A 17,989-nucleotide genomic window follows, 5' to 3' on the forward strand; every position below is an offset into this window, starting at 1 on the left:
TGAAAATCAAACTAAACCAAATTTGTTTGCTGCCACCAACTTTTCAAGGAGCCAAGTACTTGTCATCGATTTGTTTCGTCCTCCCCCGCTGGCTTGTGATGCAGCCACATGCCAGCATCACATGAATCTGATTATCCTTGTAATTCTGCACCGCTCAAGCAGAGCTGTCCTTTTCACCACTCCAGTGTGATCAGGGCCCATGTGGCTGCCCTGGACTTCTCCTCTGAACTTTCCAGCTTCTTTTTCTCCCCCTCTGTTGTGGATGGTCGCTGAAAAGGAGGAAAACAAAACGGTAAGAAAGGCTTTGGCTGTAGCAGTAGAAATGTCGGGCACCAGGTTGTTGTGTCTAGAGATTTCTAGTGAATCATTTGTGTTTCTGAGCTCCAGGACATGCTCCTCCCTTAGGGAATATGATGCTTTGACCCAATGTCGTCTTACTTCTTGTTCTGCCCTTTTTCTTCACAGGAGAAAATGGAGAAGCCTCAACTTTAGGTCCAGTTTATGTTGTGTATTCTACTGAAGATCACCACAACCTGAATAATCCCAAACCCAGGTCACTTCCATTGCTTTCCCTGTGTCAACGCAGCTGCAGGAATGGAAAGAGGAATTGTGGTACGTTCAACACAAAGCCCAAATTCATCAAAAATGTTGTTTATCTACAAATATTCTTCAGCCATTATACAAGTAGCTGTTATAAGAGGATAACGTACTAGCTGTTGTCCATATCCTTATTTCTACAAACAATGAAAGTGTTGTAATATTCTGTTAATGACTTAATTCAATTTAAGTCAAACTAGAGCAACAAGTTGCCGATTTAGTTTGCATGTTTTTAAGGTTTGAGGAAATTAGGGTTCATCTATAAGTATTAAAACAAAATTCTCCAAAAGTAAAGCTTGCACTTGCAAAAGAGAATTACTCTACTTGGTAACACACTAAAGTGTGTTCAACTGAAAGATAACACGTTATATTAACACAATTGCTTACTTTATTATGAAAAAACTTTTTTTGTTACTAGCTGAAGTATTTTTTCTCTAAAGTCGGAAAAAACAACTTTATTGTATTTGTCTGTTCCCTGTGAAATGTTTAACATCTCCTACCTCACATGTAGATAAAAGACGACTGGTCCGGGCACAGTCTGGACCTGTTCACCTACCCACAGCACTACCACGAGGACATAGAGAGCATTTATATCCCACACGGGGTCATCATGAACAGGTAAAAACACACATTCAAGAAAAGGGAGAGTTGTTCACCATTTTCCCAGTCATTGATGCGACCCCCCTCCCGCAGGGTCGAGCGTCTGGCCCACTACATCAAGGACGACTTCGGGGACGACATAATGGTGCTGTGCGTCCTGAAGGGAGGATACAAGTTCTGTGTCGATCTGGTGGAGTTCCTCAAAATTCTTGGCCGCAACTCGAACAAGTACCTGGAGACCCGGGTGGAGTTTATTCGTCTGAAGAGCTACCTGGTAGGAGAAGTGCATGATGCATGAAAACAAGTCACAGCAGAAGTCACATATTTTACTCAAGTGGCTTCAGAATCTCTGCAAACAACTGCAAACAACTGCCTCATATCCACAAACCCTTAAAGATAAGATACAATAAGATAAGACTTTAATAATCCCTTAAACTAATTCCTGTGCCAGCTTGCTCCAAGACAACAATATATAACAGAGTGTTAAGGATATGGTCTTGCTTGTAAAAGAGATATAAATAAACCAGCAAAGAAAAATGACAGATTTATTTTATTCTGCTGTCTAATAAATCTACGAATAATAAACCCCAAAAACATTTCAATATTTATTTAGCTGTTTTCTGTCTATGAGAAAATCGTGTAGTGTTGTAATGACAAGTCGATATCACTTTAACAACAACTTTTAAAATGGATTTGTTGCTTTTTGAGCTGGAATACATTCACATATACAAATAATGTAAAAATATATGAATTACAGCTTAATCAATAATCAAAACACTCCTGTAGTTACAGTCCTACATTTGTGCACCAAAGTAAATTTGACGATCCCTTATGTATCTCAGGGATGTATGTTACGTTAGGCCCGGCCACCAGAGGTCCCTGTTGTTCATGTTTATTGAGGAAACGTCACACTCAGGCAGGACACTTCAAGCTCAGGTCAAGAAAACAGCTTCTGACACCGTCTAACACCTGGAATGTGTGAACTGAGGAGTTGACTGCAGGGATGGTGTTTACCATCATATAATTCTGCATCACTCTTCCACACCGTCACTTGTTAGACGGTGTGTTTTGGCTCAGACACGTCCAACAGGATCTGATTTATATTTCTCTGCATGTGGTCACATTCCTGCTCTGCTCATGCAGCTCAGGGGAACAGTCACCATTTCTATTTTTTTTATAATTGAGTTTAAGTAGCTGCAAGAGAGTTTTTTTTTTTAATTACATAACAATTTATTAAAAAAATACAGTCGCAAAGAATAAAAACACTAAACATGTAATTTGAGAAATGTACGAATGACCACCCATAAAAATAATAAAACCTAGAATTAGTGATGACGCAGTCAGTCTCATGGGTCACGATGGAGTCATGTGACCTGCCCCCAGGACGGGGATCTTGTCCATGTCACAGTTTGTCTTGTGTCTGTTGTTGTGTATTTTCTGAAGAAAGTGTGGTGGGATTGCTGCTTTCGACAAACTTTGAACATTATTATAATTTCAATATTGTTTTTATTATTATATATTACGCTTGCGCAACAATTCCATCACATTATACATTCACAGTCGTTGCAAAACCAGTGTCCCTTTGTGCATTTGTTTTGCATTAATGCAGAGTAAAGCCAAGTTATTGAGAAACACTACAGTCGGATACAGTTTGTCCTTAAGAAAACATATGTTCCTCCGTTTCCCAACCAGCAACCTGGCAGACGCTGTTATTGTCGATTACAGTGGCTGAAAAACAACCGTGCAGTAAAGAGTTACAACATCTCTATATGATGTTGTTGTTGCTTAAGACGACATTCTTCTTCTTCTTCTTCTTCTTCTTCTTCCCAGAATGACCAATCCACAGAGGACCTGCACATCATAGGAAGCAGAGATCTGTCGTTCCTGCGTGGAAAGGTGTGTGTAAATTAGAGTTAAACACGTCAACACAGGCGGACAATAGAGAATGTTACAGTGATCCTGAGAGCTCGACGCTCGACAACTTAAGAAAACCCATGTGAATATACACAACTTACACAACACAACCAAATACTCACAATCAAATACTCACAACACATCCTACTACTCTCAACGCAATCAAATATTCACAACAAAACCAATACTCACAACCAAATACTGTCAACCAAATACCACAAAACAATCAAATACTTGCAACCAAATACTCACAACAGGAGTATTCGGTGAGTATTGATTATTTGATTGTGTTGTGAGTCTTTGATTGTGAGTATTGATTGTATTTGACTGTTGACCCCTCAGGACCACAGCAGAATATACCTTATCTGAGTTTTCCTCTGAGAATATTGAATTTACAACTAAAACAAGGACAGGAAATTACTTTTATCTGTTCGTATAACTCTCTTTAATACGTTTTTACAGCCCAACACTTGCCCTTAAAGCAACACACACATTCCCATATTTCATCATTTAGAGCAGTCTTTGCTCCATCCTCGTCTCTGTGTGCATCTCACAGGAGTGTGACTTTGTTAAAGTGGTTTGCCCTTCGCCAGCGTCGCCATGAATCAGACACATCAGGCAAACAAATGTTCCCACGAGGCAGATTTACTGACTGTTCATCCCTGTTCCGCTCTGGAGGGGAGGACACAGGCATCGTGAGGAATCATCCCTCCTCCCGACATCCTCCTCTGAGATAGTAAAAGAACTTCACTTTACTCGGCTGATTTAATGCCCACACGCACTCGCTTTAAAAACAGGCTAATGTGGAATTCTCTTAAGTGAAAAGGTTGGAGGGGAAAAAGCTGAGGCTGGAACAGAAAACATGAATCACTGCAGTTTGTCTGCGTCAGTCAGGTCAACGCTCTTGTCACAATCCCTCACTCTGATGGAAATATTGAACACGAACCTCCCACTTAGTCTCTTATAATATCACAGAACTCTTTATTAGTCACCTGAGCTTTGTGGGGCCCTATGAGGTTGAGTCATACGAGCGCAGAACAACAATGGAGAAGCAGCGACGGCAAAGAAACAGTAAATGTTAACTTGAAGCTGACATGAGCTCCTGTAGTTTCCACGAGTTGAATCAAACAGCTCCAGTGGCTTAAGCCCGAGGTTTGTTGTTCTAATCTGAGAAGTTTGGTTTAAAATCTCGCTCAAACATGGTGTGAGTGACCTGAAGACACAATCAGAGGCTTTTGGCACGTGGATAAAATACTGGTTCCTAAACCATTTGTCTTATCATTTCACTCTAAACGTCTTAGGGTCCAACAGCTCGTCGACATATAGCTGTGAAATGTTGTAGAGGCATTCATGGTACCCAGAGGATGTCTCCCATCTTTTAAATGTAGCGCCACCATGAGGTTAACATTTTTGCTTTTGAGTGATTTATCTAAGATGTAAAAGATAGCGCTAATAAGCAAATGTTAGCATGCTAGGATATTTTTAATGTATTTTTGTCTTATCTATTTATCTAGCTAATAGATAGATAGATAGATAGATAGATAGATAGATAGATAGATAGATAGATAGATAGATAGATAGATAGGAATTTGAATTTGTGAATTTAAATGTGGTTTCGTAACTGTTGGGCCTTGGCAGAAATACAAACACTTTCTGGCGATGAGGTACAGGAAAGACACAAAAGTCATAATCTAATAATCCCATGAGAGCTAAAAACAACGATGCAGAGCAGAATCAAATATCTGCCAAGGTACAGTTGTGGTCCAGCTGGCTTCAGATTGTGTTTACACTTTGAAGCACGCACCATGACAGGTTAGTTACGTTTGAGTTTCCATCTTGTCTTACACGTCCCCGTCTAGTTTCTCCGAGTGTTATGTAACAGGGTTCAGGTGTAGCTCGGGAACACTGGCCGGCCGCCTGCATTCTCTCCAATCGCTCCCCCCAAACCATAGATACTCTCCACTGGTCGAACAAAGAGCCGCTCGCACTCGGCCAAAAGGAACAAGGAGTCACTTGAAACCTGGAGGGAAAGTGTGCAACACCCGGACACTCAAAGTGACTTTATACTCACTTCAGGCACAGATGTCCATTACAGCGGAGGACAGAATGAGTCTGTGTTTTTGTAAAGGCGTTTGAGATACTGCTAACATTGTCACCATAGATACCGTCTCTAACAAATGTAAAATTCACCGAAACAACCAGCCTTTATTTTGACTTTGCTGGAACCGTGTTAAAACTCAAAGGCCCCGATGTACTAATGTCTGCCTGTTTTTCTTTTCGCATGTTACCAAGTGTGTGCTGATTGTTGAGGTGAGTGTCCGATACTTTTGTCTTACAACTTCTCAGAGACTTTAAATAAAGATGGACGACACAACAGTTTCCCAAAAAGTGAAGTCAAATCATCTGAATGGTCCCCTGATGGCTGGTTGCAGTCTATGGTCATAAACCATGTGTCCTCCATGTTAGCAGATGGGATATGGATAAAACTAAAAAGTCCAAATATGGACTATATGAATTAATATTTCCACAACTGGAGGAAGTGGGGACGCGTCATTCATCTTTATATACAGTCTAAGTTTAAAATTTTAAAAATCCACCTTGTTTGATGCCTTTGACAATTTAGTTTTCACTTTTTTCAGTGTTTTATTGATTAGGAAGACAAAGTGCTTACGTCTCTTTTGCTTTCAGTTTACAAGAGGTCAAAAAGTGTTTCATTTACACTTTAATTAAAACTCATCTCTGTAAGTGAGAGAAAATTGTTTTGTTTATAGAAAATCAACATATATGAAATAAAAGTAAAGTAAATAAGAATAATACTCGAGAAAAAGATCAAAACATCTCTGTATCACTTTTCCCCTCTCTGAAAGCATCCGGCCCTCAAAGGTCCCTCCTCATCTCTCCTCCCTTCCTTTGCTCTTCCCTTCCCTCAGGCCATAGTTGACACAGGAAAGACCATGAAGGCCCTTCTGAAGCATGTGGAGACCTTTGAACCCAAGATGGTCAAGGTCGCAGGGTGAGCCCGTCATTCGATCGTCTGTGTTTCCCCCCCCCCCCCCACACCAGTGGAAATGCCAAGCGTGTGACGAGCACGAGAAGAAGATATCACTCGTCCACATTCGCTATCTGGTGTGCATGGGCAGTTCCCTTTGTGTTCCGAAGATCACACACACAAGATAAACATCTTTCCTCCCTGATGGCTTGTGTTGAAAGTTATTTCCTTTTTTTTAAAACTCTGCGTAAAGCTGTTTGAGTGTTGGCATGTTACATCTATGTAAGTTTCCTCTTTGGAATGGGGCGTGTATTTGTTAAAGTGATGATAATTAAAAACAGTACTCGATATAAGTAGTTATTCATCATAATACTTTGTTGTGCTGTAACTTTTCATGTAACGTGTGTTTTAGTTTGCTGGTGAAGAGGGTCCCCAACATGGCTGAACATCTGACCGACTGTAAGTACTCGTGGTTTCTACATGATTGTTGGTTTGTTTCGTCTGCTAAGAAAGATATATTTTCATTTCGGTCTGTTTGTCTGACTCATAGTCTGTATACTGGTCCGACTGCCAGCAGGATTATGCAAAAACTACTCAACTGGAGCGGATTCGATTAAGGGGGCAGATCTTGGAATGGTCATTTGGATCTGCACCAAATTTCACAGAGTTATCAGTCCCCAAAAGATGCCGGATTTGTTTAATCAAGATCCATGAATTGTTCTCTGATAAATCAACAAAGAGAGTAAAAACGCCCTATCTCGAAAGATAGGAGTGAGAAAAACAATTCCTTCATCTGCCCCGTGATCCGGATCTGCACCAAAACGTTATGGGCTTCTTCCCTGACCCATACAGCATCCATCCACCAAGTTTTTTTGTAATGTGTCCTGTAGTTTTTGCATAATCCTGCTTACTTATTAACATTCCTGTCTGCATTTTCTCTGATAGATGTTGGATTTGAAATCCCCAACCGCTTTGTTGTCGGTTATGCGCTGGACTACAATGAATACTTCCGTGACCTGAATGTAAGTGAGTGGGCCGCACGCCGCACACGACCTTTAGAGAGGCTGAGAGAAAGGGATGAAAGAGGCGGGATGGGAGAGTAAACTGCTGCAAATCAAAGAGACGTCCGCTGCCCTTGAAATCTAGACTCACCCAGAGAACCCTCCCTGTCTGAGAAGACTTTAGAAGTCACTTATACCTGAGTGTATGCACGACTCCACCCCCCGCTCTTCCAAATATGGTAACTTTTGGTAGATGGCGCTGGACAAAAAGCTAAACTCGAGGCTTCAAAATGGCAGTTCACAAACAACTAAAACTTCATATACTCATTTTTTTATTAAACAAGTTGTTGGATTGTGAAGTCTCGTCCACACATTTGGGTGAATTCAAATTTTAAAACTTGAATTTGTCCAATATTGCGTTTTCCTGATCACGTCTCTCATTTCTTTTCTTTTTCTTGGTCATTTCTACATTTTTACCCTCGTGCAAAGAAACCATCCTTTTTCATCTGAACTATTTTATTTTGTTCTACTTCACTAGGCTCGTAAACCCTTTTACTCTTTCTACACTCCTGGGGTCAGGAGTGCAATCATTCCTGTTATCCTTGTCGCCCCCCCCCACCCCCCTGACAGTTTATTTCACGCCCGATTTCTCATTCCCCGAAATTAGTGAGAGCAAATCCATGTGAGCTTCGTCATTTTTATTTCTGCTAAGACGTGGCCTCAAATTTACCTCTGACTCATGTGAAACACTAACCCCACACTGACTCCCCTAGCTTTGGGTGAGTGTGTGTGTGTGTGTGTGGTGCTGCACGTACTGTATGTACTGTATTATTTTGTGTGTGTGTGTCCTGTGCATGTTTGAGGGGGGTGGTATTCATTACGAAGGTTTGAAACAGGGTGACGTGTGGAATGCAGAGGTTAGGATCTCATTATCAGGCAGAGTTGAAGCTTCCCCCTCTTATCTGTCCTTATCCTGCAGGAGAAATATGAGTTGAACCCCCGGGACGCCCAAAGTTAGATTTATGAACGTGTCATATCTTTGTAGATTACCTTCAAATCACTGCAAACTTCTCTGCATGGCACATTATGCTGGAATGTCCCATATGGGGCGGTGATCTTAAACACACATTGTGCCATCATCAGATTCAATATTCATGGACAAGATTAAAACTGTTAATTTAAGCTAATTCCTCTTTCTCCCACTTCTTTCTTTTTCAGCACATCTGTGTTATCAGCAAGACTGGAAAGATGAAGTACAAGATTTGAGAGGAATTAAAACCACGAAATATGCCCAGTTTTTACACAGCGGCACAAAACTATGTGTTAGGGCTTTTTGCAGCTGGAAGCTTTTTGCATTTAAATGTGTATTTGTATGTAACTTGTATTTTTTTTTTAAGTTGCTCATCCAAATTTGTGGAATGACTTCATGACATAGCTTTAAATTAAAAACGATATGTTCCACGTGATGTTGTGTTGCCTCGTCCACCCTTTTGGATAAATGAGAGAAAGAAGCGCCGCCCACCAGGAGAGGACGTTGGTGACAGATGGAGCGAGCTTATGGACGCTGGCATCGCTGTGCCCGGACGACGCCCACCTCTGACTCATGGAAAACACACAGTGGGCGCAGCAGACAGGCCGACCGGCGTCTCCACACTGACATTTGTTTCCAACTTTAACCGGGCTCTGCTGCAGATGGGAAACAAAAACATAACAATTCACCAGGCAAAACCAAAATTGGTGATGTGTAAGTACTTGTGTACCGAATTCCACTCTCATAGTTTGTCAGTAAAACTCTCTTTATGTATTTTATACCACATGTTGAGTAGATTTCCCCCCCCCACATTTACTGAGCTGCCCCAAGTGACTTCAACTTTTTTCAGACACAAAATTCTGGAAAATGTCAGGAGCAACTGACCCTGACTCAAACTTGTTCTCACATACAGGCCCTCTGGAAAATTTCAGGAAAATAACCAGAGTTGATGAATGTGCAGAGTTTGACTCTAGGAAGCTGTTTTTTAAATTCATACTGATGGCGGAAAGCTTCTCTGTGATCAACTGGTTTGGAAACAGTAATGGTCCACAATGCAATTACACATGTCTGATGTGGAAACATGGAGCCTCCAGTGCACAAACACTGAGAACGGTCTTTTAAGAGATGTTTAAGAAATCTTGGGGGGGAAGCTTTAATGGCAGCAAAACCTTTGAAATGTCATATTAATTAATTGTTCTTTCATCATAAATTCCTCAATTACTGTTGAGGAAAACAATCTCTTTATTCCACTGGTTCGTAAATAAACAAACATTAAGGCCTGTTGTGTTTTCATAAGGTTTTTACTGCGACAATTAAGCTCTTAGTGCTTGATCTCTGGGGGAGAGTGCTGCAGTGTGAAGGCTAGAAATCAAAATACCTGCACAAACATACACATTTGACACACACACACACACACACACACACACTCACTCAAACACACTCTGAGGTATTTTCTGTGTTCTGTTGCCATCATCCGTGTGACTGAGAGAGTCAATTGTGCATGTCGACAAACAGAGCCGAACAAGCTCCACTTCACCCAGCGTGCACTCGGGGAGTGTTATCATGTGGCTACGCGCTCTTTATTCTAAACCACCTGAAACTCCAAACACATAACATGACGGGCAACCGTGAGCACATGGAGGAGTTATTATGATTATTCTGATTTGTCATCATCAGGGGATATAACATCTCGACGGAAAGATGGTGAAGTAATTAGGGTTTAATCTGGGTTGAGCACTTAACCTGTGCACTCGGCACCGCTCCATGTAAACAAACGTCTACAGATTCAAAAGTCTAAACCGTAGGATCATATATTATCATTTTGGTTGTTCCAGACATTTCTATTTCCAAAACTGAGACTATAGCTACCGCATGTTTTTTCCCACCTGACTTTTTACAAGCATGTTTCCAAAGGTAATGGTCCAGCACCGGCGACAAGGCCTCTCCAAGTGAAATGACCTGGTAAATGAGTTGCTATGTGGACAATACAAGTGGCTGGAAACAAAAGAGAGATCTGGGAGGTTTGGAGCGTTCCGTTACCATGTTGTGCTTTCAAAACGCTCTCAGGTTTCACATCTGTGGCGGTAAACAACACCTCCGCTAACACGTTCAGAGGAACCCTGCGCTCAGTCGGGTTGTATCGCTTGTCCTTGACCCTTAAGGTGCAGAGCAATGAGATAAGGAAGACGAAAAAGACGCTCAACAAATTACGCAGCGTTTTAGTTGTGTGCTATCTGTTCATCTGGAGCCACAAAGACCCCCGTTGTTCCTGCGGCTGCAGCCCCATGTGTCCTTATCATAAAACATCAGCACTTGGCGGTAGTGGTTAACTTATCCCAGCGCTAATGCCACCCGCATGGCCCTGGGAACCCGGGGGCCATTGTCTTTCACCTTGAGGCAGGGTTTGTTGAAAGCAAGATGGGACAAAAAGCCTTGCGGTTTTCACATGCTGCGGCTTTGTAGTGTTCCGTCAAGGGAACAGAGGAAGGGGCCAGTCCAGGAAAGTAGGCTACAGGTAAACTGCGCCCAGCACAAAAGGAACAAAACGGGAATTGTACATTTGAATGGCCACACATCCATGCGTTTGACACATGAAGCCAGTGGCTGGAGACGGGGGCGATAGGATTAGATGTCACATCACCAGCTCAACAGAAAGAGAGCGTGTTTCTCCAAACCAGCTGTTTTCTTGTTTCACCTGTAGATTCAAACATTTCTTATGGGTTTAGTGTTAAAGATGTAGGTTGTAATTGGTGGAGTTTTGTATTTAACAGCCAGCCATGAGCAATAAAGCAAATATGTCATTTTCCCAAAATGTTAAACTATTTGTGTTTGTGCTTCTGCTGAATTTTAATCTGAATTTAGCTACAGGACCCGAAAAGATTAAACTTCATTCCCAGTTTGGAACTGGATGAAAACTGCTTCACTGACGCATCTTCGGTCACAAATAGAAAGAACATCCTCTCTGGCGTTCATTGTGTTCCAGTTATAGACCGGCTGGCCAGAGGGTTTGATGGATTGACTGCTGCTGGGTTTCATCCAGTCATCAAACTCTGTGCCAGGTCCACTTACACAACCTGGAGCGGGTCGTGATCCTCATCCTCTTAAACTCTCAAGCTCAACTACGGCTTAAAGAAGAACCTGATGAATAAAGCTGTATGTAGGTGGTGTTTGATGGATGTCGTCTTGTCTGTGTGGATGAAGGAACCAGTTTCACTCACTTTGCATTCTTTGCTGCAGAGTCATTTCCACCTGTCCTAATCCTGACGCTGCCGGGCTTTGAACTTGGGCTTCATGTGACGTCCTAATCCAGCCAAACATTTTGCTGCCACGAGACGGTTTGTAATCTCTCTCCTGAATGTTTGAGTCGATCTGATTCTGCAGTCACATATTTGGTGTAAAGGAATCAGCAGTCGAAGTTCATACAAAGGCTTTAGCAGAGCGTTCTGCAGAGGCGACTGAAATAAGGTCGGAAAAAGTGAAATTAAAGATAAAAGTGTGCTGTTATTACTCACCATTCATTCATCTAAACCCCTCTGTCCTCACTTTGCCATTCATAAAAACAACAAAGTGCTTCTTGGGAAAACTTTTTAATAGTTCCCTTGTGGGTTTTTATACACATATACAGATAATGGGCTGTAGGTGGGAGGAAACAAGCAGAAACTTCATTCCTCTGCGGAGTTTAGTCTCTGAAGCACTCGCTGTCAAATCAATACATTCCTCTTGCTGCATTATTAATGTAGTATGAGTTTAATAAACACATTTCATCCGATGAATAAGAACCTGGTGTTTACCGTCACATAGCGCAGAGTCCCACTTACATCAGTTTAAGTTGGCCTTTGTCTGGGTGAGGGTGCACCAGTTCTTTAGACAATAGCGCCTCTCTGAAACCAGGGAAACCTCGCCACAGTGTGGGTCAGAGGAGTCCCATTGTCCTATCTTCTATTGTGCCGCTGGAGGAGCCTGCAAACAGAAAACTGTCAGCCTTTGTCTTTCTGCACATCAGCTGTGTGGCCCTTTTTTTTTTCATGCGAGTCCCATGTGGCCGCCATGCCCTACATGTCCCACGTAATAAAGTTAAGGACAGTTGATAATGGCTGGGCAAATATGTTCCACCGGTTGAGCGTTAGGAAACTGGAGAGCTCAGCATATGTGTGTGGGCCTCGGGCTTCTGCCCCGTCAGTTAATGATGTTCCTGGGATTTCAGTTGCTCACTTTAAAAAGGACTGAAAGGCTTAATGACAGAGTGGGAGAGCAAAGTGTTTATGAGCCGATGGCTGTTTATTCAAATGTGTTGAGAGAGAGGGCACGTTTCACTCCAGTAAACAAGTTAGATAATCGGAAAAAATATAACTTATGTGGAGACGTATCAGAACTTTTATAGTATCAACAGTACAAATTGTACAGAATGGTTACTTGTACGCATTTATATCTAGATAGATAGATATCTTATCTTATCTCTCTCTCTATATATGTATCTTCTCTCTCTGTCTCTATCTCTCTCTCTCACTCTCTCTCTCTCTCTGTCTCTATCTCTATCACTCTCTCTCTCTCTCTATATATATATATCTCTCTCTCTCTTTCTCTATCACTCTCTCTCTGTATCTATCTATCTATCTATCTATCTATCTCTCTCTCTATCACTCTCTCTCTCTATATATATATATATCTCTCTCTCTCTTTCTCTATCACTCTCTCTCTGTATCTATCTATCTATCTATCTATCTATCTCTCTCTCTATCACTCTCTCTCTCTCTATATATATATATCTATCTATCTCTCTCTCTATCACTCTCTCTCTCTGTCTCTATCTCTCTGTCTCTATCTCTCTGTCTCTATCTATCGACCAGCTTCCACTCTATTGGAATTGTTATGTAACAACACCTCCGATTGGCCCGCTTCGAAATTCCAAATTTAAACCCACCGCCCGATTGGACGCCGCCCTGCGAAGTGGGTGGAGTCTGTGGGCGTGGCCGGGGCCGGGAGTCGGGGAGATTGTCCCCAGACCGTCGCGCCGCCAACAGGAGAACACGCACGACTGCACGTTACTTTCTGCGCGTCCGCTCGCACTTCGCACTGGTTTTGGCGTCGAGCCGCGGCTCCGGGATGAAGGGGAATGAATGAAGGCGGGAGGCTGGACCATCGTCGGCGCTCCCCGGCGGAGGAACGCGCGCTGGAGGGCGGTTACCAGGGTTTTTTTTTTTTTTTTTCCCTGGGTGTTCTTCGTCCTACTAACAGGTAGCGAGCTCCGCAGCCCCGGGAGCGAGGAGCCCGAGCGTCCCGCTTTCTAAGCTCCCTTGACAGCCTGCGTGTTCCCCACCCAGCTCCGGGAGGATTCGAACCCACACACACACACACCAGCTCTTCACCTCAGAACATGGACGACGTGTTGGCTTTGTCCGGGTTTCTAACAGGTAGGTTTCTTCTTCTTCTTCTTCTTCTGTTTCCTCTCGCAGCAGCAACCTGTCGTGGATCTGTCAACAGCAGCCGAGGCTCCGTAGTAACGGACTCGAGGGGATTTTCCCTCTTAAAGCCGCTGGAGGAATAAACCTCATGACGGCGGGTGTGTGCACCGCAGTCCTTTCTCCCTCCTCACATACACACGAGTAACAGCCGGTGTTTACATGCATGTGTGCAAATACCAGTATAAAAGGTGCCTCTGTGCAGGAGGACAGCCTCAACTAGCAGCTATCCACCTGCTGGGCCAGCTCCCTCTCATCCACACACACCAGCAACTGCTCTGGGATATATACAGGAAGCTGAAACTCGTGCTGCATTGGAAAAGAACTACAATATGTAATATATAAAAGTTATAATAGACCCTTGTGTGTGTGTGTGTGTGTGTGTGTGTGTGTGTGTGTGTGTTACAGAAACGAGCAATAAGACTCATACACAAGGTCAATGCAAGAGAACAAACCCAACAGTCTGGCTATCAAGTCCTATGTGTTGGAACTTTTTATTATAAATATATTTGGTTATGTGTAAAGATACCTGGAAACATACAGAAGCTGTTAATGGATATTAAATGACCCCGAAACGTAGAAAGTCCATTAAAGTACATTATGTGTTTTTATGTATATGGAGTGAAACTGTGGAATCGATTCAAAATCTATTGTTGATCAATTTTTGTTATGGGATCTGTGAAAAGAAATGAAATCAGAAAGGATCTATGTGTGCATGTTATTAAGATGAAATATGTAACATAAAATATTTTTCTTCTGCCTGCTCTTATTTGTAACTCTATCGTTTAGTAGTACACTTGTTATTGCATTAGTGACTCAAATATGTCAATGTTCTCTCAATATTGACCTCAGTTTGATTGATTTTTATTGCCCCTTCCACTAAATTTCAAAATGTAAAAGGACTTTTATTCAGACATGTAGATTTTCAGTATAATCTTCATTCAGAAGTAGTTAAGATGTTCTCGTGTCCTTGAGTGACCAGGTTCATCATAAATTTATAAACCTGCAGCTTTGATGTGACATTTATTGTTGCTGTAGTTTCAGTCATTTTCAAAAGTTCATTTCAGGGCGTAATGTCCTTGCTTGAGTTTGGGTCTGAGTGCATGATTGTGTATCTATCTTTTGTACAAACGTTTCTTTATTTGACCAACTTGTCCATTTTATGTCCAGATTTCAACGGCTGACGGACATGAAGAAAGAGGACGGTGTGGATTAGGATTTTTCATCTTTTTTCTTTTGTTTTTTTTCTGGATTCATCCTCCTCACCTCAATGTGGGCTCTAAAGGACTTCTTCCTCCTCTGCGGTTTGAAATGAAATGATGGCAGCACGTTGGAGTGATTCACTACCGGCCAATGAGGAGAGTAAACAACACAAAGCCGTAACTCCGATTTGCGAGGTAAGACTTTGGATGCAGATGTGTCTCGACCCCTGGATGTCAAAGCAGGCTCCAGTGTGGTTTACTGATTCTTTAGCTAATTTGCTTCATTTTGAGGAACGAGGGATGTTTGATAAGTTTGTTCCTTGAGGAATAAATACACAGCTCTCGTCGCATGTCCGTGCAGAAAGTGAGAAGTTGATAACTTTTCTGGTACTTCTCCTTTGGGTAATTGAAAGTTGAACTTCAGCATAATCTGAGAAAATGGACAACGTTGGCCTTTGTGCAGTCGTCCACAATCCTCTGTCTCAAGGGCTTATCACTCATGGTGGCGACATAAGGGGAGGATGTTCTTTTATAGTGTAGAAGTAAGCTGCTGGATTCAAATATGGCCGTGAGAGGCTGGAACATGACCCTCGTCCCCGAAGGTCGATCACTGTCATTGACTAGATCAGACTTCTGCTCATCAGGGATTGGTATGCTCCACAGTCGCTGGACCAAAGGCTCATTAATGTTTTTTCTTTCCGACGCACACAAAGAGATACGATCTGATGTAACGGTCACTGTCAACACGTCCTTTTACGTTGGCATGGTTGTTTATACATCCACTAGAGGGCAGTGCAGAGTCCAGACTCTCTGACAACAGCAACAATAGATGTTTGGAGTTTCTTGTCTCGTTGTCTCGCACAAACTTTTGGCTACACTACCCCCCCACGATATCCTGTATCCATCTGCTACGTGCCTATCCCTATGATTTCAGAAGGCTCAATCCCTTTCTCAATCTAATGTTCAGCATAAATGAGCCTTAAGTGTATAAATGCTAGATTTTCTACTTTTGACTCCTTGTACTTTAGGTCCATGAACCTTCCAATCAACAGTTGTATCTTGTTGACACATTATGTGCATTTCTTTTTACCAGATTAGAACATCTATTTTTGACACAGTGTGAGCTTTGTGCTACTTCCCTGCTGTGCCTGATGCTCGCATGTGGATTTACTGGTAATAACTGTCACCTGTACAGATGAGAAGGATCCACGAATCCTACTTATCGACTGTAACTTCATGAGCGCTAGTTCAAAGGTGTTCTCACTTTTAAGGAAATCCTTGACATGCACTCGGAGAGCGAGAGGACCAGAGCGAGTGTGAGCTAAGTGTTGCAGCGAGCTGCCAGTGTTCGGGGTGATAGGGTTCATTTTTTCCCCACTCTGACAAACTGGTTAAGTGCACAAAGAGAGTTTTGTGCTAGCAGTGTTAATCTTACTGGGTCTTTTGCAGGTCTGCATGCCAAACACTGATAAATGGCACATTGTAGAGCTCATCCTTTGCCTCTTACGCACGGTGGCTTCAGCTGTTACATCATCATCATCATCATCATCATCATCATCATCATCATCAGAGATTCCGGCTTGGCTAGGTACATGTCATAACAGCACTGCAGCGGTTGGCGTGTTTTGGATTAATCCATCATCAGAAAATGGCAACAGGGCTGTCTGTGCGCTGTAATCCTCTTACTATGTCAGAACTAGCCGCGGATGGACGACATAAATCTTTGGGAATAGGGTGAGGCGGTGTGCGAACGGTGCCAGAGTTTATGAAAGGTTGATGGGTGCGAGGAGGAGCTCAGACCGGAGGTGTCTGCAGAGGTTGTGTGTTAGAAATACATCACAAGTAGAAGTTCTTGTTTGTCAGAGCTAGTGAGAAGATCATTCGGTTGTTTCTGTCCTGACTCCTGATTGAGCAGATTAGAGAGAATCAATGAGATAAAGGAGTTATCATGAATCGATAAGACGTTTTTTTTCTTCTCCTCACTCTGGCAGCAGTAAGTGTCGGCGCGGTGCGGTTTTCCTCGCATCTGTTTCTTTCCCAATCAATGTTTCCCATAACATCACCTGACTTTCCATCACTGATTAAAACTACAAACACCACAGACTGAAGAACTCCCAGATGTTGAGCGGAAGCATCAAACATACATCAGCTCCGTCTCCACTAACTTCTCTGACCCCGACACTCTCCAGCTTCAGAGCTAAACCCACAGATTACGTTTTACTGGTTTTAAATAGTCCCCGTCACTCTAAGGATGCTTTTTGCAGCTTAATGCCCCGATGAGAGATTTGAATTTGCTTGTCTCTTGATAAATCAGAGTACCACATCTGTATATCTCTGCAGAATACACGAGTCACCTGTGAGTCAGTGTGCCAATATTTATCCTGAGATTTTTGCAGCCTGAGGCTCGACAGAGGAGGGAAGCAGGTGTTTTTATCTACCTGATGCCTCCTACAACACAAACACGAACTTTGCCAACTTTCAAGCTTCGCTGCACATGAACTGCTGATGGGAGCTGAGACCACAGGCGGGATGGGGCTCCCCTCTCCTCCTCCCACTCCCCCTGCATCATTCTGGCTTGCTAATGAGGGATACTGCAAGCAGTGAGCTCTCAAATATTACCCCCCCCCCCCCCCAGACACACATGCTACTACTGTCAAAGCGACGTTAGCAACGCGGGGGTAATTTAGGCACAGCTGCCCCAGTCGTTAAAGAGAAAAACACCCCACGTGTATAACGTCTGCCTCCCTCTCTCCTGGCCTCATTCATACTGTCACACTGACACTAGCAGGGCAGTTATGGAGCAGCTGAGGCCTTCAGTTCTGCCCATATTAGGGAAACACTATTGACAAAAGATTGACGGACAAAGTGACTTTCTTGTTAGAATAAAGGCAGCGACTAACGGTTATTTTCAGTGTTTATTAAACTGTAAATTATTAGATATTTTATTATCTTACATATCAAATGCATGATATCTGCAAATCTGCACAACTGATAAACTGAAATTGTAGAATTTTGGGCATTTTTGATTGAAAGACTTACTGAAATTATGAATGGAATATCTAAATAATTGCCAAATACATTGACTTATCATTTAAATTTTAATCAACATAGTGGTTTCCTATGAGAATGAAACATATGAGAATGGGATTTTATCTTTTTCTACCATCCTGTGAAATACTTGAATAGTAAACAATTAA

The 17,989-nt window shown here is 42.4% G+C and overlaps 2 protein-coding genes across 2 annotated transcripts in view; both read left to right on the forward strand.

The window, feature by feature from the left end:
• The first annotated feature begins 170 nt into the window (after positions 1 to 170).
• prtfdc1a (phosphoribosyl transferase domain containing 1a) lies at positions 171 to 8,425 on the forward strand. Its single transcript, XM_034573004.1, has 10 exons — positions 171 to 292; positions 466 to 612; positions 1,109 to 1,215; positions 1,291 to 1,471; positions 3,028 to 3,093; positions 5,404 to 5,421; positions 6,042 to 6,124; positions 6,513 to 6,559; positions 7,046 to 7,122; positions 8,320 to 8,425. Exons 2-10 carry the CDS (start codon positions 595 to 597, stop codon positions 8,365 to 8,367), a joined length of 645 nt encoding a protein of 214 aa, XP_034428895.1. The 5' UTR covers positions 171 to 292; positions 466 to 594; the 3' UTR covers positions 8,368 to 8,425.
• Positions 8,426 to 13,125: 4,700 nt separating this feature from the next.
• The window catches only part of LOC117754168 (rho GTPase-activating protein 21-like), a 69,819-nt gene continuing 64,955 nt past the window's right edge, over positions 13,126 to 17,989 (forward strand). Inside the window, exons 1-2 of the mRNA XM_034572916.1 lie at positions 13,126 to 13,542; positions 14,761 to 14,987. Coding sequence (XP_034428807.1) covers positions 14,907 to 14,987 — 81 coding nt within the window. The 5' untranslated portion in view covers positions 13,126 to 13,542; positions 14,761 to 14,906. The remainder of the gene's footprint in view (positions 13,543 to 14,760; positions 14,988 to 17,989) is intronic.

This window comes from Hippoglossus hippoglossus, chromosome 20 (assembly GCF_009819705.1).
Source record: "Hippoglossus hippoglossus isolate fHipHip1 chromosome 20, fHipHip1.pri, whole genome shotgun sequence".
Taxonomy (NCBI): domain Eukaryota; kingdom Metazoa; phylum Chordata; class Actinopteri; order Pleuronectiformes; family Pleuronectidae; genus Hippoglossus; species Hippoglossus hippoglossus.